The following is a 25,968-nucleotide window of genomic DNA, read 5'->3' on the forward strand; positions in this document are numbered from 1 at the left end:
GATGCTTTCAATGCTTTCCTCTGAGCTTCCTTTCATGGCTGTAGGATGATGCTCAATACTGTCTCCCAGAGAACTTCAGGTTACAGACTTTGCTTAGCAACAGCAATAGCAGAATCCAACCGGCAGTGTTGGTTTGGCACACTGCTTCTTTATTCTCTCAAGTGGTAATGGTCTCAATAAATAGCTACCTTAAATGGTTGTCAGTCTTTGTAACAGTTTTCTTTTCATCACAATTCACTGTCCAGTGGATGTCAGCTGTTCCTGTAGTCCCAGGTCCCCCCTTTTCTTTCAGGCTGCTATTTTATTATCTCCAAAGCTGTCTCTCTCACTCCCTGCTCAGCTGTCCTTTGTAGCGGCACCAAACACAATGACAGCTCCAGGAACACCCACTTCTACCAAAACGCAATGCCTCCTGATTCCTGAGTGGTGTGAAAAGGGACAAGAATACAAGGAACAAGAAAAGAGAGAAGAACAGAGAAAACAGCAGACGTAAGGATAGAGGCGAGAGATGAGGGGGAGACTGCAATGAAAAGGGCTAGCGTTGGGAGAGAGGTGCTAAGCCTAAGCAGTCAATGGGACCCTTCCTCCTCCAATCGTAGAGAATGCCTCTACATCGCTGTGATAATGGGATGCAATGGTTTTGTGAATGGAGGTAATAAAGAGAGAAATGGCTCACTGGTCCCTCGCTGCCACCTTCCTTTTTCTCTCGTGTCTCTTTTGCTCTTCTCTTTTCTTCCAGAAATGAAAATGAGAGGGTCAGAGACCTCCGACCAACCCACCACTGTGCTTGACAACCGGCGTTCACGGCTTCCACGGGTCCCACTTCTTTATTTGCACAGATCCTCAGTTAATAGGGAAGACCACCTCTTGATGCTTTATGGCCACCCCCCACCAGTACAACCACTAAAGCCGCTTCGAGACCTCCAGCTTTAGTCCTGTTAACATACAGATTTATATTCTGCCGTGTGGAGCCTTTCACTCTCTTTTTCGCTTCCTCTCTCTCTCTCTCCCACCACTCCCCCATTTCTTGCTCTCGCTCTCTCTTTCACTCTCCCTCTCTTTCCCTCTTCCTCTTTAGTAGTCAGGATCCATCCCACTGCTGAATGGCTGCTTTGCTTGTGTGTCTGTGCTCACAGGGGTAGTCTCTCAATCTGGACACCACCTTCATTTTTATTATTCTCTAATCTGCTCCTAGAGTCTCTGTCATCAACATGTTTGTTCGCGTACAAGAATGCCACAGGTTGCATGTTTATTGCACTGCCATACGTAATGGAGTTCCAGAAATGTCTACGTTTTAACCTTTTCATAACAATGCAAATAAGTAAAGAAAGCAAATATATTGCCCAAACCACCTGGTTAGATGATTTCTTAATTATTATACATGACTAATAAATCATCTGATCTTAGATATTTATGCTTTGTCCTTTCTTGAGACTGCATAGGTAAAATATTTCCTTTCTATTTTTTTCTAATTTTCTTTCTTTTGCAGTATCAAGTGACAGACCAATCTCAAAAGCATTTCACAGTCTGGCTATAGCAGTGCTAGGCTATCGTGTGTGCCTACAAGAGCGGCTTGCCCAGTAATGGAGTTGGTGATTTTATTGGGGTTAAAAGTTCACCACACCATTCTGAGAAACCTTTTCATTTCTCCTAGGACCAAACAAGATTATCACTCATTGGCTACCCGGGGATGTCTTATTATCATAACAATAGGTGAACTGATATGACCATAGCCCTTGAGGATTAAATCAATATTCTGCCCTGGTAACCAAGCACAAACAGCATAGCAACCATTACCCACAACACTATAGAGGTATGCATTCGAAAACCATGAAAACCATTTCATCCATGAACTTCTGAGAAACAGTGTCAACCATGCAAAGTCATAGTCAAGATGCAATCTGAAAATTGCTCACTGGAAGAAATGGAAAATGATGCCTGAAGTGATAGAGTGTTGCTGTTTTGAATCCACCTATCACAGTCTTTTTACCTGACAGGGAATGCTACCAGCTGGAATAGGTCTACCAAACAATGTCTGAGGTATTGCAATTTTAAAACTACAAGACAGCAGCATTCCCACCAAAAGTAGTCCAAGCAAAACAGGATTGAGTCACTCTAATGACTCATAACATCATGACACCTTAAATATATCTAGTATGACTGCTTGTCAAAATGTCTTTGAATCAATTAACATGTTTGAATTTACAAGTGTTTGATGCTTCATTCAAGGCTGGCTAATCACCTCCAATACTTTAAAATGTATAAAATTCAGCTGTACTCCTTTGTATTCACAGTCATGGCCGATAATGATTACTGTGCTAAAAAAACACTTAACAGTGATGGATGATGCTGTGCCCATTTAACATATGAGACCTTCACTGGGTTTTAATGTGTCCTCAATCACAAACAGTGCCGGGTAAATCAGTGCTGTTGACAAACACTGACAAACTACAAATCCTTCACCAAGGAGTCATATCTAATCAAGTTACTGCCTACAATAGAAATCAAGTATGATTTGGGTACTTTACACATACTATTATACTTTGAAAATAAACTAGCCTACAACACATGTACCCTAATGATTAGTAGGAAGCACTATAGAAATCGCATACTGTAGTAGTAAAAACAAGGTAGCTGGCTTTTCTTGTTTGCTGCAAAACACACAGTAAGCAAGCCAAAAGCAGCAATCATGTCTCATCTCCTGGGAATGGACGAGTTTGTGGAGTGTGGTGGTTGTGCAAAGGCTTCACAACTAAGTATTTATGAGAAATACAGGTAACACTGAGGTGAAATCCTGTGACTACAGTGATGTTACACACGATTCCACAGTAACTGAATAATGACTAAAAAAACTCAGTAAAAATTAGATAGTGATAAGTAGCTGAATTGTCTTCGGTAAAACAAACATGCAAACAAACATTTGATGAATTTTGCATTTGACATTCAATTTCCATATACAATAATTGAATGAAAAATCTCTTCACGCTTTACATTTGGGTACCACTGTCCAGTGTAAAGATTAGGAAACTTAAATTCCAAATTCATACTAGCGGGCATGCCTGTTGTTGCCGATTGCAGGATGAAAGCGGTGGACTTTTCAACAGTAATTGGCTTTTAAGTGGACGGTGGAATGCACAGCATAATGCAGAGAATATTAATGAGGGCTAATATTTGAGGTGGTTCTGAGCACTGCACTCTCATTTTGGGGGCCTTTGAATTTGACTTTTGATTCTCAGCTAATGTTCTGGAAAATTCCAGACCAAAAACACATCTGGCTTTTAAATTAGTAGCCTGTCTGTTTCTAACTGATTGACGCAATGTCACATGAATCAATGAATGTTAATTCAACATTAAAAAACAACCTTTTTTTGTTTTTGTTAAATAACCATTAATGATGATGCAATACAATTGTTTGGGTCCTCATGCAGCCTAGACAAGAGTGACAAGGTTCTGCTTGTTAAATTACAATTTACACTAAGGTTTCAAACATGTGCCTACCTGATACAGGACTAAATATAATGGTAGAGCTTAATCATAATCTTGGAAACATGGAAATGGAAATGTCTGACATTTATTTAAAATTCTGTAATATATCAGGCTATGGAAAAATTCTTTATAGGATACTGCACACTGAAATGTTTAGTCTAGTTAATGTTTAGCTAATGCATACAATAACTGACCCCAGGTTCCCTTATAAATGAAGGTCAGAGAAAGTATCTGCTGTCAATAAAGATGTGTCGCAAAAGCTTTGGCAAAATATTCTAAACAAAAGTTGTACCTGATTTGACAAGTCATCTTAATCAAGTGATAACAGTACAGCAGTATTGTTGCCACTCTCACCATGTGTATCTTAATGATGCTGGATATTAAGTAATGTGCTATAATTGCTATAGTTCAGCAAAATTTCCTATGACAAGCAAACCGCCCTGATATGATGTAGAGCTAAAAGGAGCAATTACAGTGAGTCATTCTTTGTGATGCCCAAGTTATGCAGATTTGGCAAGCACCTCACAGGACAGATTATCCTGTTAGGAACTGAACCCGGCACTAAAGCAGTCGACATTTAAAAGCACATACATCACAAAGTTAAGGGAGAGACAGCAGAGATGCAACGCTGCACTGAATAGAGCAGTGCCATGAAGGAGCAAGAACACAACCTGAAGTACAGATTAGACTTTAAGTGTGATCCTATAAAACTATCCCAGCATCTAAGCACTTTGTTTTTCTATATGCAACATTCAGCAGCTAGCACAAGCACATTTGCAACAGTAACTAACTTATAATTACTAACAAATAAGTCAATGACTGGAAATGTTTGATTATATAAATAAATAGAAATACAAAATAACTATTTTGTCCACTGTGGTAGTTAGTTCGTAGGTCAACAAATAATGTTCCTGACCCTTTTTCATCTGTGTCGTAATCACAGACCTTTCTATGAAGACAAACTAAATGCAGTTTTGTCCTTGTTTTGAACTGCTCATTCACTCAAAATTGGTATATTTGTATACAAGACTGACACAACTTGTGCATTTGGCAACTACAGAATAATCACTGCAGGTATGAAGTTAAGCTTTGTTCTATTAATCTACAAATCCTTCAGAAATAATACAACAAACACGCCTCACAGCCTTAAGCAATATGTTGATATGAAAGGCTGTGATAAACAAAACAGCCAACATTTTTTCTATTATGTGACTGTCAGGCAGACGTAACGAGGTAGCAGATGTGCACACACACTCACCTTTTTTCCCATCTTCTCTTCACAGATGAAACAGCCAAACAGTAGAAATCTGCCAGACAACAGAGAAAAAGATGGCCTTCACAATACAGTCAACCAATTGCTGCTATTCAATATGTGTGGCAGTTGCTGCAAATGACCTTGCATAAATGCTCAATATTGGCTGTACGCTTATGGAGAAGAAAATTGAGAGGGGAACAAAAAGCCCAAGACCATGAACACACAAATGGCTGTGTTCTATGAGGAGATTTGGACCCAAATACTGACTCAGGTTTGTCACTGATCAACACAAATCTACCAATTTCTTTAGTAAATCCAGGAGCATATGAGAGGGTTTTTGAAGTGTTACAGCAAAAGTTGTGTTGATGTGTTTCTTTTCTGTTGTGCACTGGAAAATGTTATATTGCCTAGACAAGAAAGTGCTTGTATTTCTGTTTCATTTGTAATACGTTACAGACAGAAATGCATCACCTTACACCTTGTTTCATAAAAGTGAAAATAATCACCTTTTAAAACAAATATCTGCAGCTTTTCAATACAAGGTCCAGTGCCACTTAAACCCAAAAATGTTTTCATGATGAAGCTGTAATTGTAAAGCTGCCACTGCTTAGAGCTCTCCGGTGTTTGCCTTAACACTGCTGGCAAACTGCTTCACTCTCTACAACCTAGACAGCCTACTTGATAGAGAGTGTTGCTGCAGTAACTTTCTCACATTCACTCCAAAAATTGAGTGGTACCTCAGTAGCATGTTCAGAGCAAATACACCTGTGCCAAGCTTTGCTATGACAGACATGGATGAGTGAACTGAATGAACGAACAAATGATAAAGTGCTTTACCATTGGGAGGGACAGTGTGTGTGTGTGTGTGTGTGTGTGTGTGTGTGTGTGTGTGTGTGTGTGTGTGTGTGTGTGTGTGTGCGTGTGTGTGTGTGTGCGCGTGTGTGTGTGTGTGTGTGTGTGTGTGCGTGTGCGTGTGAGAGAGTGAGTGAGAGAGAGAGAGAGAGAGTGAGAGGTATAATTTGTGTTCCTTCCAGCGCTTTGGATCTCGTCAATCAAAATGGTAAAACAAGCTAGGACCTACACACAACACACATACACCAGACAAAATGGATACATCAGCTGCACAATTGTTGACTTAAATTTTCACTGTTAGTATCAGGAAATATCTCATTGATATACGTAAGAGATAATGTCCAACTGAAATCAGAAAAATGCAATAACATAGCAGGATATAGGAAATCAACTTTAAAGGGTAAGATGTAAGATAAAACAGTATCTGCTGTCAAAGGCAGTAGATGCTTGCATGTTTTATAATCAAAGTTGCTCCTAGTTGCTCTTTTAATATGCTATTATACTAAGAGACTACAACATTAACACTCTGAGGGCCAATTTAGATGTTAAACTTTTCAACCCAAATAAAACAAAGAGACTATCTAAAAAAAAAAAAAAAAAAGAAGCTAATCCAGGGCTGAAGAAGAACCATTTTATCCCAATTATCAGCACCAACAATCTTAAATTTGACAGGATGTTGTAGAAGTAAAAGTTTCCAAGGTCAAACACAAGATGTAAGCACACCGCTACTAAACAAATAGCCCCATTACCACAGTCAGAAACCATAGTAACACCAACTGTAACTGAAATACATTCTGTGGACCACATTAAGAGGGCAGATGAAGCCGCTAGGAGGCCTCAGAGTAAAACCTACTTTGTGCTCATCTCTACAACCAGCTACCACCTCTCGGATAAAAAAGCTGTTGTAAATTGTAAATATAGTCTGTGAATTTTTCATGTGCTGAGGATATGTTGAGAATATGCCCAAATCATAGTTTGCCAAGGGAACAGTCATTAGCACAATGCTGAAACACTACTTGTCCTTGTCCAATTAATGCCAAATAGAGTGAGTTTAGTTTGTACACCAAGTCAATACATTTTAAATTAAAATGACAGGGACTTAAGACAGTGCCGTTCTATATTCAAGATTCAAGACTTGACAGTAATAGTGCAAATTTCCAAACATATCTGCATTTTGTCATACTGTCATACACCTAATCAGACTAAATGTACCTGTGGCTTTTGGGGCTGGGGTTCTGGAGCGAGTGCCTGCTTTAATCCTGCCGCAAACACATAATACCATACATTTTTAATAAGCATAGCCTTGGTGTACATAAATCTATCTGAAAATAGTACAGACCCATGTCTTACCTAAATACTGGCTGTGACTACAAATGTAGCCCACAGGTGTTTTCTGGTAAATGATATTTAAATATATCCCTTAAATTTAAGTCTATAAGATATTTTGTGACCTACAGGCTACATAGAAGATTACAGTGGATTATAGTGAAATCTACAGTAGGTATGCAACTCCACTTTTTAAGCCTTTAAAATTGGTACAAGTGTGCCACCCAGTGGGCACCATTGTTATTTGTAATGGCACACTTTCTTGAAGTGACTTCATTTTATCTCATTACTGTCGTACAAGATTGCAATTAATAAAATAAAAAAATAAAAAAAACACTACCCACCTGAAACTAAAAGGGCTGAGAGGAGTTTTATTATTTTCCGTATTCATGACATATGTGGAGCTCCGGTCGGTCCGCTCCAAACACACACAGGTGAACCTAATAACTCACTAATTAACGCTGCTACATGAACAGCTGTTCATGAGCCAGAAAAGTGGAATAATCATTCCTAAGCTACTTGTTACAGCAGCTTCACGCACTAAATATCATTACTTTACACCGTTTCCAAAATGTCTAACGATGTAACCAAAAAGAAGGGGAAAAGTTCGAGTGAGAAGAAGGCGAAAAGAAAAGCCAAACGAAGAGAGACTTACGCCATGTACATCTATAAGGTTTTGAAACAGGTGGGTGGAGAGAAAAAAAACCCTTCTACTGCTTCAGTATTCCTAACCTGACATAAGATAACAACCCCTTTCCACATCTTCAAAGGTTCATCCAGACACGGGGATTTCTAGCAGAGCCATGAGCATCATGAACTCCTTCGTGAATGACCTGTTTGAGAGGATTGCCACGGAGGCGTCCCGGCTGGCTCAGTACAATAAACGCTCCACCATCACTAGCAGGGAGGTGCAAACCGCAGTGAGGCTGCTGCTGCCCGGGGAGCTGGCGAAACACGCCGTGTCTGAAGGCACCAAGGCTGTCACCAAGTACACCAGCTCCAAGTGAAGACTTCCCACAAACTCCCAGTTTATAACAAAAGGGGTTTCAAACCTTTGCATCAGTTAATTTGTAAGCTGGTTGATTTCAATAAACGCACAAAAGCTGACTTTCCCCCTCATTTTTAAATCCCCTTTCATCTTTTCATTTAGAGAGGGCAGTAAAACGCCAGTATTAGCCACTAGATGGGGTAATTGCACATCTGTTATATTACATGCAGAAACCTATGGCAGAAACATTGATGTGAACGAAAGTCATTGTGCAAACTGCACAAGATAATAGTTACCCTGTATGAATATCATCTGCAAACAGATAACACTAGAACTGGTACTTGGTCAAATCAACTGTACAATGCTAAAATAATCCACATGCAAAGGGTCAGGTATGGCTCTTCATACTTTCATTTATTTACGCTCTGCTAAAATAAAAATAATATATAGCTGTAAGATGATGCTCTCTGACAGCCTGAATACTTTTTACAGCATTTTTGGAAAACCTATAAAAAGAAACTAATAGATGTTTCTTATAAAGTATCAAAGTCAGTCAATTCCCTCTCTCATCTATCTTCAAATTCTAACAAAGATTTACTTATTGTTTTAACTCAGTGGGTTTTAACATGTTACAACAGACCCCGCACTGTTAGAAAATGATCACAATAGTTGTAACTCAACAGTCACTACATACAGTTTTTTATCGCCTGGTGGCTATTGATCACAAGTTAAAGCCATCCAAAATATACCAGAAATGAAAATATTACACATGTCAGCAGCACATCTTTGTGTGGCATTCAAGTTGAATGTGAGGGGGCTCACTAACACCACTTCTGGCTGTAGAAAAATACTCTGTTTTGAATCTTCATCCCTATCTCACATATGTACATCACCAATGCAAAAGCCAAGGCTCCTACACAAATTTCTTCATGAGACACAAATGAATGGGGTTGCAATGAGAGCACACACCCCCCTGACAGGAATGGATCTAAGCAGGTGAGTGTGATGTTGTCAGGGTAAAGGTTGATAAAAACAAAAAAAAAAAACTGAGCTTGATCAAAGCTATAGCGTGTTATCTATCTTTAGCGTGTAGGCTACTCATCTGCAATGATTCACAAATCCAGTGGCGGAAAGGGTACTCAAATCATTTACCTAAGTAAAAGTACAAGTGCACAGCTTTCTAAAAAAATACTCAATCACAGGTAAAAATCCTAGTACAAAAATATCATCAGAAAAGTGCACTTACAGAAGTATCAAATGCTGATTCCTGAGTAAAATGTTGCTGTGATTGGCATATTATTACATATGATAGTATTAGATTGTTTGATTCTAATGGATCAATGTATATGCAAAATTTTACTGCTGTAGCTGCTGGAAGTAGAACTAGTTTTGAATACTTTATATAGAGTTGGGTATTTTGTTTCAAGGATTTCCAACCTAAGGAGGTCAGGCCCCTCCAGGGTCACAAGAAGAAAATACACATTTACTTTATTTTTCAGACTTTCTCTAAGCTTTGTTGTTTTTGTGAAACACTAGATAATTTTACCTCTTGGGTTATTGAACACTTATTTAGATTAAACCAGATGTGAGATGTTCAGAGGAAAAATCATTTTTGACATGTGGCTAACGCACAAGGCAAGAGGGTTAGCAACGCTGGTTTAATCTTTGAAATGTCTAATATGTAATGTAACTCTGTAAAGTACTAGAAACTATAGCTGTCAGATAAATTGAGTAAATAGTGCAAAATATCTATCTGAAATGTAGTGGAGATGAAGTACAAAATAGCAAAAAAAAATTAAAATACTCAAGTAAAGTACAAATACATCCAATTTCTATTTAAGTGCAGTACTGGCGTAAATGTACTTAGTAACTTCGCTCCTGTGCCGCTAAATGTGATGGTGGGAGGTTTTAAGCCACGACCATAACTACAAGTAAAGATTGCCAAAATGTTTTGTCTCACTAGCAAGCTATCTAGTTTAATTGTAAGCTAACACGACTCGCTATACCGAGCTCGTTTGACGGAAAAAAAAAAATAGCATCGCAGAATCGGTGTTAGCAACATCTTCATCATAGTTGCCCCATAATGACATTCGCAGGTTGAACCCGTTACACCACGCCATACTTACAAACAAAAACGCCTCATTTGACGACACTCACCGATGTTTTGAAAATATTTCCAAACTTCCCCACATCTCTATCCACCTGCATCAATGCAAATCTCCAGCCTGCAACAAGGGACAGAAATTTTTATTTGACTCTGAAGTTACAAACAAAAACAAAGATGGCTACCGGAAATGACATATCTTGCTCGTTCGCTTAATGTTCCCTTGATAATTTGGGAAAAATTGTAATTTAAAAGGAAAATAACCATTGCATAGATTAATTAACTGATGATAAAAGTTCAATTTCTGTGATTTGTTCCACAAGATGAGAAAAAACAGCTACAATGGATTAAAAAAGACATCCACACAAATGTTTTGCCCAGTTGGATAGACAAGTTAGGGGGATTTAGACATGTCTTCAAGACAGGGCTAATGGTTCTATATATATAGTTTATCAAAGTTTGGTTTATATATCTGTGAAATATAACGTGAATACCTCTGACTCAACTTTAATCATCATTTATATCACATGTAAAGACAATGATTATGTGAGAGGTACAATCTGTTTAATAGCCTATACTTAATTATATTTCAAAATACCTCAGTGAACTGTTTTATAAAGTATTCTTTTTCACTTCTGATGCATTAATTTCAACCTGACACAATCCATTATTCAGTTAGCTTTAAAAATTGACATATTTATAAACTGACTGAAATAATGCAGTATTGTGTCCTTGTTATGTATTCTAATCAGGCTTTTAAAAGACGGCACTGTCAACTGAATAGTACTTGATTACAGGATAATGACACTAGCGTTTGCACCAGTCTAATCTGCATAAAATGGAGGAACTGATAAAGGTCTCTCTAATTAGGGTGGTGTTTACATCAGGCTTTACATACACCTATTAGGCTACCCTTATCAACATCCTACAAAGACAGGCTCACTCTGATAATGCCCTTGGATGCGACTCCCAGCGCTGACTGTTATTGTTGAGATACCCATTTTTGATGTTTTTCCAGTATTCATGGTAATGATATGAAATCTACAGATGTTATTATGAGGGTGATACAGTCTTTGATGGCAGTGACTTTGTTCATGATTATCATGGTCATTTAGGTTTTGTATCTTGCACCCTTCTCCATATCCCCTCTCATGCTAGTGCCTACTGGTAGTCATCGCTGTCTCCTTTAGGCAGGCTGCTATGAACATATTATGGATGGGTGCATTAGTGAGTGATGCAGAACCCAGGCTGGCTTGCCTTGTTTTCGTGTGAGAGTGCATCATTAGAAAATGTTCCACTTGGCAGGGAAGCGCGTATTAACTGCAACCGCAATGAAATGAGGTTGTGATAGATGGTTAAAGTTATACAGGACTATTAGGTTGAAATATGAACCTCTCAATTGTCATGATGAAACAAAGGGCTATTTGCGTGTTGATCAGTGCATTGAGAGACAATTGGAATCTGCAAAGACCGATACAATACATTATAGGTAGTGGGCTCAGAGCTGAAAGAGTACAGAAAAAGTAATCATGCTTCCATAGAATAGTTTGGAGCTACTGTTCAATTCAGGGCTCTATAAATTCATTTAGGTTCTCCACCAAGCATCAGGCATTGTGATGAGACCTGAGGAAGATTTGCAAACAGGGCACCTTTCGGAACCCTTAGCCATATATATGGAAATAAACCAGTGTTGATCGGCTGTCGAAGGCACTTTAATGGCATCAAAGACTTAAAGCAGTCTGTGTGTGTCTACCTTAATGTGCCTGCATGAACCACACAGTCAATATGATATTAGGAAAATGTGAATAAGCCTAGACAATCAGAACCAGCAGACAAATTCGTAATGCATCAACTATCTTCTCTTTAGAAAATAAAGCCAATTAAGCATGCTCATTATCTCTTATTATGTTTCCATGGTGACCTCCCAGTTATTCTACTTCTAGAATAGAAACTTTAGACCCTATTTCTTGTTAACTCCCTGGGTGTGTGCTAAAATGTGTAAATTGCATAATAATTGCTCTCTTTCCAGTAAAGAATTTCCCATATGCCAGACATAATCTCGCTTCCTCTGATTGGAATAACATTAAACAACACATAAATCATTAAAATAAGAAACACCTGATGGCTAATTGAGTGCTCTGATGTCATGGTGATGCTCTCTCTAAACTTAGACTTTCTTTGGGTGCTCTGACTCTGTCTTAAACTAACAGCAGATCCAATTGCAAACCCATTAGCATTTAATATTTCTGTAATTACTGTGTACATTTCATTATGTTCTCAGTATATTAAATGTCTGCTCAGTGTGGAGGGAGGGCTATAGTTTAATCTCTTTCTGTATTACTGTGTGCCACAGTACTCAAAACAGCATTAAGAGGCACATAATCAGAGGGAACTAATTGCCTATGATTGCATAAATGAAATGCTTCACTCTCATCAGGGCTGTTGCTGATGTCCAGCCTCTCACCGCCTTTGGAGAGGAAGGTGGTTGACCACAATGCAGAAAACCTTGGAGAGACAGCTACTGGTGGGTAATGTGAGGAAACCAAAGATTTAATATGTCCACGGGGAGCTGTGAGGGCAGGGGGTGTTACTACTGCTGATGTTTTTTGTTGTCATCAGAGTTGCCTCCGCTTCACAGAGGCAAAAAAAAAAGAGAGCAAAAAGAAACATGAATGCCCACCATTTGAGAAATGAATTTATCGAAGTCGCTGTCTTTTTCCCCATTAGTAAGTGTTTAGTTCAGCGTTTTAAATAATTGCGTTACCAGGAATGATATTTAAAATACATTTGGGAGTCAATGAGGCGGGAAAGTGCCTACATGTTTTGCTGATGACACCCGGGCCATTTGGAAGACATCAAAGTAGAGAGGAGGTAGCCCAGATGCATATTATAAACTCATTATGTATATCATTTAAAAGGATGTACTCCAGCCGCAAAAACAATATTCCTAGTCTCTCTCTGGTAATGTGTGTTTTCAAAGTTGAAACTCTTACTTGCCTTCAGTTTAATGTGGCATCTATTACCAAACTGTAACATAAAATAAATGACCTTGATTTCCATACCAGAACAGTCGTTAAGGTATAGATGAGATGCAGCTATGCCTCTGTGTTTTCAAATGGGAAAGAAGGTAAAACCTCCGCACAAATATCATGTATTTCTCCACCTGTGGTGCAGACCTTGTTTTCCGCAGAGCTTGCATGTATCTTGATGGACCCCAACACGGAGGAAGATAAACAGACCTTAAAATATGTGTGTTTTATGAATTTGTGTATTCAATACAAGTTAATCAGTCTTCCAAAAACTCAAAGGTAATTCTGAGTTATCCTTTCCAGCCTTGAAAACCTGCCCAGGGTGTCTGTAGATGTGAAAGATGGTATCTGTTTTTCTACTGGGTAGAATTTTTACCAGCACTGGAAAATGGTGGTCCATCAGTCAAAAGATAGGTTTGTCAGATGCCTAGGAAGTAGGCTTAAGAGGCTTAATTATGCGCCGTCCCTCTACCATCAGAACACTACACGTGGGGCAGAGTGACACAGCGGTTGCCAGTCATTCAGCCTAATGTTCTAATGCAGGGAGCCGTGTGGATACATAAAATCCATTAAGGCTCTTGAAAAAAAAAGACTGAGCAGAAAAAAGACATTTTTGCGAACACATACTCACAGGGGCTTACAAATAGGGCATTCTTATTTGCTCTTCCTCAAAGAAAAATGTCAAGACAAAATTTGACCTTAAAAGTTGCCTAAATGTTCGTTACTTTTTAAAACAGTTTTTTATTATAATGGTGAAAATCTTGTTGGGAAGTGTAGAAGTTTGTAATCTAATTACTTGACCCTTTATTCTTGCTCAGCAGATTGAGAGTGGGAGGAGATGGACACACTCTAAATATATCAGGAATAAGAACTACTTTTAAAATCTGCAAATGTAATGTTACCTATACTTTTTAAGTAAGCAAATCCCACATATCTTGCTCAACAAGGGTTTGTCTAATAAGATAAGAAGAAAACAGCATGTACTGTAGTTACAAAACATGAGTTTATTCAACTCATTTGATACTTGCAGCCCGATAGACACTCTGCATGGCTGTAAATTTGCTGGAGGCAAATAGGAGAGGCTCGAGTGGCTGCATGTGAGACATAAAAATAGCATTACTTGTCACACTGCAGGGAGGGCCTCATACCAAATATCAAAACAACTCTGTGAACCAACCCTGTGAACAGCCGGCAGGCACATAGTGGACATTAGCCAGAGAGAGTGAAACAACAACAGAAACAGAGAGACAGGCCTTTTTAGACAGTCTCCCTCACTTTGTCATACACAACCGCTTTTCTCTGTGTGAGGCAAGCCATTCAGCATGTCACGAGGCAGCTTTGTCTTCACACCCATGGCCTTGCGTTCTCTTGAACTTGATGAGGACATGCTAGAGAGATACAAGTACAAGAGGCAGATGGCCTCCCATCACCTCAGTAGCTATATGCTGAAGAAGGAGGCCAGGGACAGGGAACCGCTGAGGTCCAGCACTGCCCTTCCACCAGCTGTGTGCCAAGATGTGGTCATCCAGAATGCTCTGTATACAGGAAACTTGGAGGCTATGCAGCACCTTTTTCCTAGAGGATCCACAGTAAACCTCATCATTGAGCCACAGGGAGGGGACATGCGCTGGGTCGCCAGAGGGGAAGGTAGGAGACAACATCTATCTTCATTAAAAATTAATTTAGGAATTCATTCATTGGCACATCATAGCTAGTAGCTTTATTGTATTTCCTGGAGATTGGCATCCACAATTCAGAATTTTACAAGTCCTTATTATAACATAAATGAAGGAGAAATAGAAAAGTAAAATACTGATTTAAAACGAGAATAATTTTAATGCGCAACAATAAGCAACATAACTGGTGCATCTCACCCTCAGGTAGTATTTAATGACACAGTGAAGCAGTATTTATAGAAACAGAACACGAGGCAATATTTATAGAAACCATCATATGTCCATCACGTAATCAGACTTAGGAGTCATCTGATACAGGATATTAATCTAAGCCCTTTTACTAAACACAAAAAGAGCAATTTTCTTTTTTTTTTTAAGAAAGAGCAACATGTTGAGTCAGTTTCCACATGAAATGGCTTGATGATTTACTGGAAATCAATATTCAAGAGTACAAGTCTGGATGAACACGTAACATAAAATGGGCCTTTACAATACTGGATTTTACTGATACTTTCATATTTCAGTAAAATCTGTCATTTCCGAATTCCTTGAATGCAACAATCAGGTCAGTTGTCCATTGACTTCAGTAGATTAGCTGAATCAGTGGTCAGGTGATATGCACTGCACCAGTCTTTGGCTCCCGTGCCACCGCACTTGCGAGGTTCATCAGGTCAAACAAAATATCATGTAACACCTCCCTGAAATAGCCTTGTCTGCACAAACAACCTACATAAGTGCCTATTTGTTTCGGAGCAACCACATTACAAATATATTTTTAAAAAACAAACTAGTTGGCTCCAGTATGGCTTATGTGGGACCTAAGATAAAATGGCACAAACCAAAGACCTACCGAAACGATGTGATCGCCACAGCCAAGGCCACAGGTTGTGTCCTACAGTTCTGGAACTCTCTGCTTGTTGGCGATGAGCTGACGGTTCTCAGCATTGTGGACGACGACGAGTATGGCTACCTTATTGATGCCACTTATGACACCAGCAACATAGAGGAATGGAGGAACTTCAGATTTAACTACAGAGGCCTGAGTAGGTTTTCCAGTGCTTTCATTTTAAAGCTGTGATCACTGTTTCCTTCAAGGTAATTTGCATCGGGGAGAGGTGTTGACATTCTGATGAGGTATTATCAGAAATACTTATGGAAATGTTATGACTCTGCACTATATACTCTAATTAACAGAAACAGAACTCTTGCAGCTGATGTATCTGACATGTCTGCTTATTTATAGAACTGACTGTGTGCAATTTCTACTCCCTGCTGGCAGGACTATGGTCACTGACTTATGAGCAGGAACTGACCACACCACTTCACATCACTGCTGGTCGAGGTTTCGCGGACTGCCTGAAACTCCTGCTGCAACGTGGGGCCAACGTAGACCTGGCCCCTGGTGGCACCACTGCCCTCCACGAGGCCTGTGAAAACTGCCAGCCAGAGTGTACCAAACTGCTGCTGATCCACGGCGCCAACGCCAATGCTGTCTCTGAAGATGGCCTTATGCCTTTGCACGTCTGTACAAGCCCAGAATCCCTTGAGTGAGTAAAACTAGAAAAGGTAGAACACTGACTCATCTAATTAATAATCCACTACTTGTGTCTTTCCACACAGAGTGTAACGAATTCATGTGAACTTTGCTGTGCTTGTTGTCAGAATAACCATTAGCTACCAGCTACAACAGGACAGCCCACACCAACAGGAGACAGTTGTAACACCTTAAAGGAAGTTTATGTGTGTAACTTGGGCATAAAAAAAAGAAGTCTCTATTGGCACAAGTGACAATTAAGGGAAAAATGTAAATGCTAAAACATTAGTTAGCGTAACAGTGAATTGACTCAAAAATGCCAATTATACAGCATTTTTTTCCTCAAACTTTGTAACATTAGCTAACTTTAGCTAACATTAGCCGCCATAAGCCACTGGTCATACCAGACAACATCTTACGATTGTATATCTGTAATACCCCTGAGTGTATTTAATTGAGCTAGAGTTCTTTTATTTTACTCTTGTATGGGGAAATTGCGCTATTTAAAGTCAGTGAACCACAACATCTGGCCAAAGTTAGCTAATATCAGCAGTCATAAGCTACTGGTCATTCAAAAGTTACATATATAGCCTCACTGTAAAACCACCTGCTGCTGTGGAGAGTGCATCTGGCAGGTGAGCAGAGATGAGTGATAAAAGTGCCGGATAAATGTATGAAATGTGGAGCCTCTGCCGTTCAAAGTAGTTATAACACTGAGCAAACATACCGACAAAAAAAGTTTGATTGTGTGGAATCGCCTCCAGTTTGAAATCATTTTTAATGAACACAACTTGTGCTCTGTAGCAAAACAAGCTTCTGTATTCCTGTCTGCAGATGTGCCAAATATCTCCTTCAGTATGGTGCAGCAATCAATGGTCGCACTAATGATGAAAATGACACTCCCTTACATGTGGCAGCCAGGAACGGCCTCTCAGACCACACCGAGCTCTACCTGCGCTATGGAGCTACTGTGGACAAACGGAACGACGAGGGTCTCTCACCCCTGAACGCTGCTTGTTCTCAGCCCCAGGAGGCGCAGGACCTCCAGCGTTACTTCAAGGTGTGCCAGATGCTGGTGGGGGCAGGTGCTGATGTCCACAGTACAGACCAGGACAAACACACTCCTTTGCACATGGCCTGTAAGAATGTAAATCCGGACATAGTGGACATGCTCCTGGCTAATGGTGCCTGTGTTAACAACATGGACTACGGTGGTGAAGCTCCCATGCACAACATCCTGAAGGTGGTGTGCTACAAGATTTCCCATAACCCTGAGAGGATTGTTCGTGCTCTGCTCAACCATGGTTCTATTCGGGTGTGGCCTGGAGCTCTGCCCATGGTAGGAAATGAAAAGCTACATGTTATCTAAAAGTGCTAGAGGAGAAAATGTGTGCACAAGCATGTAACATGGGCCAACGCATTCCAGATTGGTTTGTAGTAGTATATCATATTTACAGCATGAACCATCAAGGTGGCTCATTTTGCATAATTAGCAGGCACTGCACATGTAACACCTTGAGTAAAAGAGTCTTGAAACACTAAACCGTTCCTTGCAATATTCCAGACTTCACAACTTCACATTCAAATCATTCCCATTTCATGACACAACATGAAGTGTTGCACTCTCTGCGGGAAACAGACTACAACTATCAGTGAACCCACGTGCACTAGACAAAATGCATGGTTGCTAATTAGGCAAGTGTTAATAGGAGATTAATTAGCACTAATTGCATAATTTCCAGTTAAACCCCTGGAGGGAAGACCAATCTGTTCATTTCACAAGTGTTTAATTACTTTAGTTCTATGTTCAGTTCTATGGAGTCACAAGCTCGCTCGTGAACTTAAATGATGGTTATATGAATCCCTTTGCTTTGCTCTGTGTTGTGGTGTTTCTTTTAGGTTTTGAAGCACTGCTGTGAATCTCCACGCACCATCGAGGTCCTTCTGAATGCCTACAGTCACCTCAAAGTCACAGACACCTGGGTTGAGGCGGTGTCTGCAGAGATGTTTAAGGCAAGTGTTTTAAATTGTCAATTGATGGGTTTAACTAATGTGTCTCTTTTAAGATAAATATTTTTAGATTTTAGATGTAACAGTATTTCATTTTAAGTTGCACCCTCATCCTCTTCTTTAATTTCTTTATGATGTGATATGTTTCAGAATATAACCAAGAAATGCCAATAAAATCATTGCTGATTCCATTAATTTTAATGTTTTGTTTTACAGCTCATAACTCTGAGGTAACCCACCATTTAGCGTTTGAAATTCATTAAGTCTTTAAATAACAAATTAATTTACAGAAATATTATCATGATTACAGTATTTAAACCAGATGTTCAAAAAATAAAAAGTATTTTTCAGGATGTGCATAACACATATAGCTGTAGTGTGCATGTAGAAGAAGAACATTACCTTAATTGTATTAATATTCAAAAGGGGCTAATATAGATGAATTGTATAATGTATGTTTATTTAAGTGGTAGGCCTACTTATTCATTGTTAAAATACAATTTGTTTTACTGTAAAATGAGACAAATAATATCAGTGTTTTACTAAACGAACTTATGTTAATTTGTGTTTCTTCCCAATCAGGAGCACAAGGAGTTCTATGAGTCAGTCTTCTCCTTGACACTGACTCCTCGCTCCCTGCAGCACTTGGCACGCTGCAGACTCAGGAGCTTCCTGGAGGGCCGAGTACACAAGGTGGTCCCCAAACTTGATCTGCCCAACTTCATCAAGAACTACCTGCTCCTGGAGTACAGAGGCTATATCCACTGAGAGCAGGCTGTGCAGCCTCAGCGCTGAGACCTGATGAAGACTTCGCTGCTGCTAAACCTGAAGAGAATGATACTCAGAGCTATTCAGAAACTTTAGCAGTATGCATCAATACTCTGAATATTTTTTAAATACACTTTTATGCCATGTGTAAGCTCTTTGGGAGGAAGAAGCAGCTGCTTGTTTTCTGTCACTTTAATGTCAACATCAAGCTTTCAGCACAGTCCCATGTTTGATTTTGCACCACAAGAGGGAGCTATAGCCTTGAGTTGACAAAGTATATAGCAAGTATGCAACTGTGTGTTTTGTATTTTATTTATTTTGAGACTTATCCTATTTTTTTTTTACTTTTGCACTTGATAGTAAAGAGACTAACATGCTTGTATTTTTATACATAATAATTGTCATAGTTTGATGTTAATGGGCACTGTAATGATGTGTTTTACATTGAGGACTGCCATCAAATATTTGCATAAATAATCATTATTCCCACCGATATGATTGTAATTAGGCGTTTTATATCAAAAGTAGGCGTGATGTAAATTAAAATATTCCTCCACGGCCATGTAATCTAGACACTGTTCTTTTATTATTTCCTGCTGTTACATTTTCTCTCTTCTCTCATGCTTTGTGCTTCTAGTCTGCTGCTGGTCGATTTTCATCAATTACGTTTTTCTGGAAAAAAAAAAGAAAAGAAAATGAATGATGCAAAAATATATTTAAAAATACAATGAGCCGTTTAATGCAAACAATAAGGCAACTTAAAAGACTGAAATTAAAGACAAATTGAAGATGCCCTGAATCATGTTGAATAACTACGTTTTGGACGGACTGTAATGGGGGCTTTTATTATGAAATGGCAGGTGATCTTTTATCTGATAACGAGATGTAAAAAGTTCATAGAAACCTTTCGCACACACACCGATGTAACCTAAAAAAATAAACTAAATAATAGGTTAATAATTTAAAAAAAAGAGAAAAAGAAGTTACCCCTAGTCATTTACATTGGATGATAATCTGTTTATGGTTTTATGTATTTGGAAGGTATAAATGAAAATTATCTTCAGGCCTGATTTTATCAATTTACCTTATAAAGAAAAACAACTTTTGACAATTAAAATGTTTTTATTAGATCTATATCCAGACCAAAAAAAAAGTCAGAAAAATAGATCTAAATTATGAATCGTCTTTTAATTGTCAATTGCATTTGGCCATTAAAAACTGTGACTAAAATGTATCAAACAAAACAAACGTATACAGTTGAACACTGCAACATCAGAGATCCTCTCAGAAAGAAAGGCAGAGGAGCTCGGCAAATGGTTTCAATAGATCACAGAGAGGTGCTGCTGAAGTCACTTGCAATTATAAGAATTAGCCTGGCCTGGCCCTCCACTGCTAATCAGAGTCGGTGGTGATATGTTTATGTCCTCATGCAATCAGACGACCAGTTGGAGAGCCCGGGCACCCAGGACTCAATGGGGCTAATCATCATCAGTTGCCATTGCCATTTAAAAGGTGAAATGATCTGCGATTAAACCTCTGCTGAAAGAAAAAGAGAAAAGTGATTTTTTTTTTTTTATCATTATTCTCCACATTTTGATCAAGGATGAATTACTGCTCTTAAAGCGCAAAGCAAAACGTGTGTGTTATTTAATTGATAAAAAAAAAGATGCATGGATGGTTTAACTGACGTTAAAGTTTATGATTTCCAGCATTTAAAAAAAAAAAAATTCCCTCCCGAGTTCAAACAAAGTGGAAATCCACTCAAATTTGACTTTGGCCACTGTGTGTCCGTGTCCACACTGCAGTTGACCTCGCATAAACGCCTTTTATCTGAATCTAATTTCGCACAGAGTATCTCTCTCCAGGGAACAATTGTTGCAGCACTTCTTTTTTTTTTTTTTATTCTGGAGCCAAACGCATTGTTTTTAGCCGCGGAGAAAAGGACAGAGAGCGAGAGAAACATCTGCCTCTCCTCCCTCCTGACTCTGATGCCCATCGGCCCCAATATTTCAACAAAAGCCACCGTTGTTTTACGCTGTCCCTTGAATCCAGAGTAATTACTTATCATCAATCAAAATTAATAATAGCTGATTGGGTTGGTGTGGTCAACGATTATAGAAGGGGAAGGGCTGGAACAGTCTCTCACACCGTTTTGCAGTCAATGGTGAACCTGGCAAAAGGGGAGGAGGTGTTTAGGCGAGGGGGGGGGGGGGTGCGACCCGTCTATTTGGTCTCCACTGGGAAACTACCGCCTCTCAAGACGGCCAAAAAGTCAGAGGCTGAATAAGGAAATGAAGCGTAATTTGAGGAAGATGGATGAGCCCCCAGGGAAACACCCCCTTTTCATTCCTCTTGTATTGCAGATGATAACCAATGCGCTCTCGTCCTCTCTCTCTCTCTCTCTCTCTCTCTCTGCGCGCGCACACACACATGCGGCTCACAGGAGAGGGGCGGAGGGAGGAGTTGCAGAGAGAGGAGGAGGTTGGGGGGGTGGGGTGGGGGGGGAAGCAGAGGTAGATAGATAGAGAGAGCGTGTGTTTATGTCTCAGTGTGTGACAAATAAGAGGGAAAAGGTAGCGGTGGGGCTCCCAACAAAGCGCCCCACTGACTGACGCATATAGAGTGCAGAGATCCGGAGAAGCAGTCCACTCCCAGGGATGACAACACGGCAGAGGATCTACTTTCAACCCACTCTGCCTTTAAACTGAAAGTTTTTGCGCGTCGCCGAAGGGAAGGACACCTGCTCTCAAGTCTCCACCGAGTGAAAGCGATAACCTGCAACATGCAGAGACCCGGCGGCCAAGGGACGGCGTTTTCTATCGATTCCCTGATAGGGACCCCTCAGCCCAGACCGGGACACCTGCTCTACACGGGCTATCCTATGTTCATGCCGTACAGACCTTTGGTTATTCCACAAGCTTTATCCCACTCGCCTTTATCGTCTGGTATACCTCCACTTGCGCCTTTGGCTTCTTTTGCGGGACGGCTAACCAACACCTTCTGTGCCAGTTTGGGACAAGGGGTGCCATCCATGGTCGCGCTCACCACGACGATGCCAAGTTTCTCGGATCCACCGGACAGTTTCTACCCGCCACAAGAACTCCCCGGTCCCCGTTTAAGCGCCGCCGATCCCGGAGCGAGGAGACAGGAGAGTCCTCACTCCGAGGAGCTGCACAGCCGGGACAAGGGCTCCGAGCTGCTCAACTTCTCGGAAACTTTTCAAACAATATCAGGTAAGCTCGGAGCCTCGTCGCTTATTTAGCTTTTTTTTCTTTTTTCTTTTTTTTTATCGGTTTTTCATAGATCAAGGTGACTGCGACCAAAAGTGAGAAGTATGCGTAAAAAGCTTCAAAGCAGAGATCCTTGGATCATGTCGAAAATCGTTGGTGTCTGAGGAGCAGAGGAATCAGTGAGGATGATGAAACGGAAACTCGTCTAACATTAGTTTTGCCTGACAGAAATATTAATGACACAGCATTCACCATCCTGGGGCTGCTGAAGTTATAATTCTTTAAAAAAAAAAAAAAAATACAGTTGAGGCTGTTTCCAGTTGTTGATCATATTTTTTTTTAAATTAGAACAAACTGCATATTTAACAACATTTTAGGAAAACTTGTGGGAAATGGTTTTGTCGAGAGATGAACTAAGTTGCACTTTACAAAGTAGCCAAAAACGTGGCCAGTGGCCACCACTGAAAACTTTCAGAAAAATTCCACGTTTACACACAGGACAAGCCGTTATGGTCCAGTGTAACTGCAGCTAATGTTGCTGCTTATATCACTTAACACTTGAAGGGGTTTTCAGTGAGGCTATGTTGCCTATTATCTCTAACTAGCCCAGTCATAACACTGTGATTGACGTCGAACGTAAAACAGTGCGTAAAAGTTGTTTTTGGTTTGCAGGCTCATTGATGTGAATGTGTCTTTTTTTTTTCTCTCTCTCTCTCTCTCTCTCTCTCTCTCTCTCTCCACATTTTAGGTGAGACCAAACTGTACAGTTCAGACGACGAGAAGCTGGACCTAAAGTCAGCAGACACGGTGTGCAGCGACCGAGAGGACAGCTCCGCAGACAGCGAGAACGAAAGTTTCTCGGACGGGAACAACTGTGGCTCCATGTCCCAGAAGAGCAAACTAAAAACCGGCTCTCAGGAGGCGCTGCCGACCGGCGGCTCAGCGGGGAAGAGCCGCAGGAGACGAACAGCTTTTACCAGCGAGCAGCTGCTCGAACTTGAAAAGGAGTTTCACTGTAAAAAGTACCTTTCTCTGACTGAACGCTCCCAGATTGCACATGCACTTAAACTGAGCGAGGTGCAGGTGAAGATCTGGTTTCAGAACCGCAGGGCCAAATGGAAACGGATCAAAGCCGGCAACGTCAACAACCGGTCAGGAGAACCGGTGCGAAATCCCAAAATTGTGGTCCCCATCCCTGTGCACGTCAACAGGTTTGCTGTGAGGAGTCAGCATCAACAAATAGAGCAAGGGACCAGGCCATGAACTCAGATGAAAAAACAAAAATATTAATAATAATAAAAAAAAAACCCGAACACTTACATTGACTCTATGTTCCACTGATTTGTTGAACGCATGAAGCACAAAAGGGAGGATTCAGTAACTTTGTCTGAGAGGTGAGACCGAGCAGAGGAGAGGATTTGCTCGCAGACAGACGAATTAGTTGGCAATATGCTGTCATTTTTATTTATTGTTCTGTGAATATGTAAATATAAATGGGTAAAAATTGGTACAAATGGGCACTATGAGATGAGACTGTAAAGATTTTTTTAAGTATTTATATGTAGGGCCAAAATGTTCTGTTGGTTATGTGCATGTCCTCATTTGGTGAAACTATTCAGATTTTGCTTTCTTTGTTTGTTTCGTGTTTCGTACAATTTGTTGAGCACATTTGCATGTAACTTAAGACGTTTTTACATTTTGTTTGGCGACTGTAGGAACCACCTCTGACAGCTATTTGTGAAAAAAAATAAGAAAAGATGTGAAGGAAATAATGACCAAACAAGGGACAACTGTAAAGTATATTGACCTAATAAATCGCTTTATACGAAAGTTGGAATCCAGATTGAATCATTATTACAGAGGGGATAGAACAACAATGTTTGTTTTTTTTTGTATTTGTGAAAAATAGGAATTATTTTATCCTGTTAAAATGAAAAATGTGGCCTGCACTGTTTGAACATAGCGACTCATTTGGAACTGATGGGAGACTCATTTGGAACTGATGGGAGACTATAACAGCACAAACTGATTTGATATTATTTAATATTCTTTAACACGTTTTAAATAAAAAATTACCACATTTTTATCATCCTGAAGATATTATTTTAAATTTTATATTGAAAACGTTCCTGATAAATTTCTAATCTAGGCTATATGAGAAAGTGTGATACTTTAATCTTTAATATTCAAAGAGATTCAGCGTGTTTGTCACTGTTGCAACATCATGTTAGAAATGTTGTTTTTTTCCCTCCTGAAAGGTAGATGGGTCTTCCGTTTTTTTTCTAAATAGCAGCAGTGATTGATTTCTCTTTAGGAGGCCATGTTGTCTCAAGTGGACTGATGGATCCTCATTAGACTGAGCACATTCAACACACTGTAATGAACTTCTCTATCAGTCACTACAGAGAAGCAAACCGACAGCAGCTCTTTCTAATCTGATGGATAAAAATTTATTTCACTACACCAAAATAAAAAGAGACTCATCAGTAATTTAACGAGAGCCTTATAGAGGCTTTAAATGCTATTTTAAAACCCCGCTAATGAAGATAAATGTGTCGTTTCTGTGGCGTATCACACAATGGATACGAGACTTCTTTTTTTTTTTTTTTTTTAAATAAGGTGTAAATTTTCTTTAAAGATGTAATTTCTAGAGAGGCTTGATTTGATTATTTGATATTCACTCAGAAATATTGATACCTGTAGAGAGTTATAACAAAATAGAATAGTATCAGAATGAGGTTTAATATTCCACTTATGTATTTTAAATAAGATTTTTTATAGCTGTGAAGTATAAACTTGTAAAAATGACTACCTCATATAATTAGATATGAAAACTAATAAGCTGATAAATACAATTATAGCTGTAATTATTTACACTAACAAACCTCATCTGCAAGATAGTGTCATAAGCAAATAAATGCCATGGCCTGCTCACTCAGACCAAACATGGAAACTTACATGGCAATGTAAAATGATAGAGCAGCAATATCAAAATAATCTGTAACTAAAATAATGTCTGACCACATAGTTATCCTATTACAGGAAAGGGAGAAGAGGGCTTGGTGTTTTTATGCAAACTTTCATATGCATGATTCTGGGTTTACACAGTTTCTCTGAACTGTTTCCAGAAAAGTCTCATGTTGGAATAATTTCACTTCACCTCAAATGGGAGAAAGTGATTTGCTTCCCCATTTCCAAAATAGACTCAGGCCTCCAGCCATGTTTAAACTACTGCAGCAGCACCTGTTGAAGTATGATTATGGGGGTGAGATTCTTCAAATATTTTATTAGTATTAATATTTGATTAAATTAACCTGCTCTCATTTAGCCAAAATATGGTGGGTTTAGCTGACGTCATAAAAAAAAAAAAAAATCTTCTGGAATACAACAGGAAACACATTATTATCTTACATTTCATTTCCCTCAAGCCTCTCATGGATGAAAAACAATTTTATCTCAGTTTGACCTCAGAGCATAAACAGACACTTCATGACCTGGGCACCCATGAGTAGTAAAGTTTATTTCACCGTCCACCTCATACATCAAGACTGTGACACTTGGATGGGGATTCAAGGAGTGATGATCGTGCGAAGGAGCAGTGGAAGTTTTATTATGGTCCAAGAGCTGACTAATATAGATGGTCAATTCCACGACGTTGTGCCAGAGTGCAACGGCTATTTCGGTCCCCATGAGCTGCGCGGTGGAGATGA

General features: G+C 39.5%; 3 protein-coding genes across 3 annotated transcripts; all 3 read left to right on the top strand.

Annotated features, from left to right (window-relative positions):
• The first annotated feature begins 7,490 nt into the window (after nt 1-7,490).
• Nucleotides 7,491-7,926, top strand: LOC111230957 (late histone H2B.L4-like). The gene is made up of 2 exons (XM_022757860.1): nt 7,491-7,604; nt 7,690-7,926. Exons 1-2 carry the CDS (start codon nt 7,491-7,493, stop codon nt 7,924-7,926), a joined length of 351 nt encoding a protein of 116 aa, XP_022613581.1.
• A 6,322-nt stretch (nt 7,927-14,248) lies between these two features.
• Nucleotides 14,249-19,553, top strand: asb10 (ankyrin repeat and SOCS box containing 10). The gene is made up of 5 exons (XM_022758118.1): nt 14,249-14,687; nt 15,996-16,263; nt 17,085-17,589; nt 18,150-18,263; nt 18,843-19,553. The coding sequence occupies exons 1-5, from the start codon at nt 14,363-14,365 to the stop codon at nt 19,026-19,028; spliced, it is 1,398 nt and encodes a 465-aa protein (XP_022613839.1). The 5' UTR covers nt 14,249-14,362; the 3' UTR covers nt 19,029-19,553.
• Nucleotides 19,554-21,589: 2,036 nt separating this feature from the next.
• On the top strand, nt 21,590-24,033 carry gbx1 (gastrulation brain homeobox 1). Its single transcript, XM_022758186.1, has 2 exons — nt 21,590-22,261; nt 23,007-24,033. The coding sequence occupies exons 1-2, from the start codon at nt 21,811-21,813 to the stop codon at nt 23,519-23,521; spliced, it is 966 nt and encodes a 321-aa protein (XP_022613907.1). The 5' UTR covers nt 21,590-21,810; the 3' UTR covers nt 23,522-24,033.
• The last annotated feature ends 1,935 nt before the right edge of the window (nt 24,034-25,968 follow it).

The sequence above is a fragment of the Seriola dumerili genome, unplaced genomic scaffold, assembly GCF_002260705.1.
Source record: "Seriola dumerili isolate Sdu_G_001 unplaced genomic scaffold, Sdu_1.0 BDQW01000291.1, whole genome shotgun sequence".
NCBI lineage: Eukaryota > Metazoa > Chordata > Actinopteri > Carangiformes > Carangidae > Seriola > Seriola dumerili.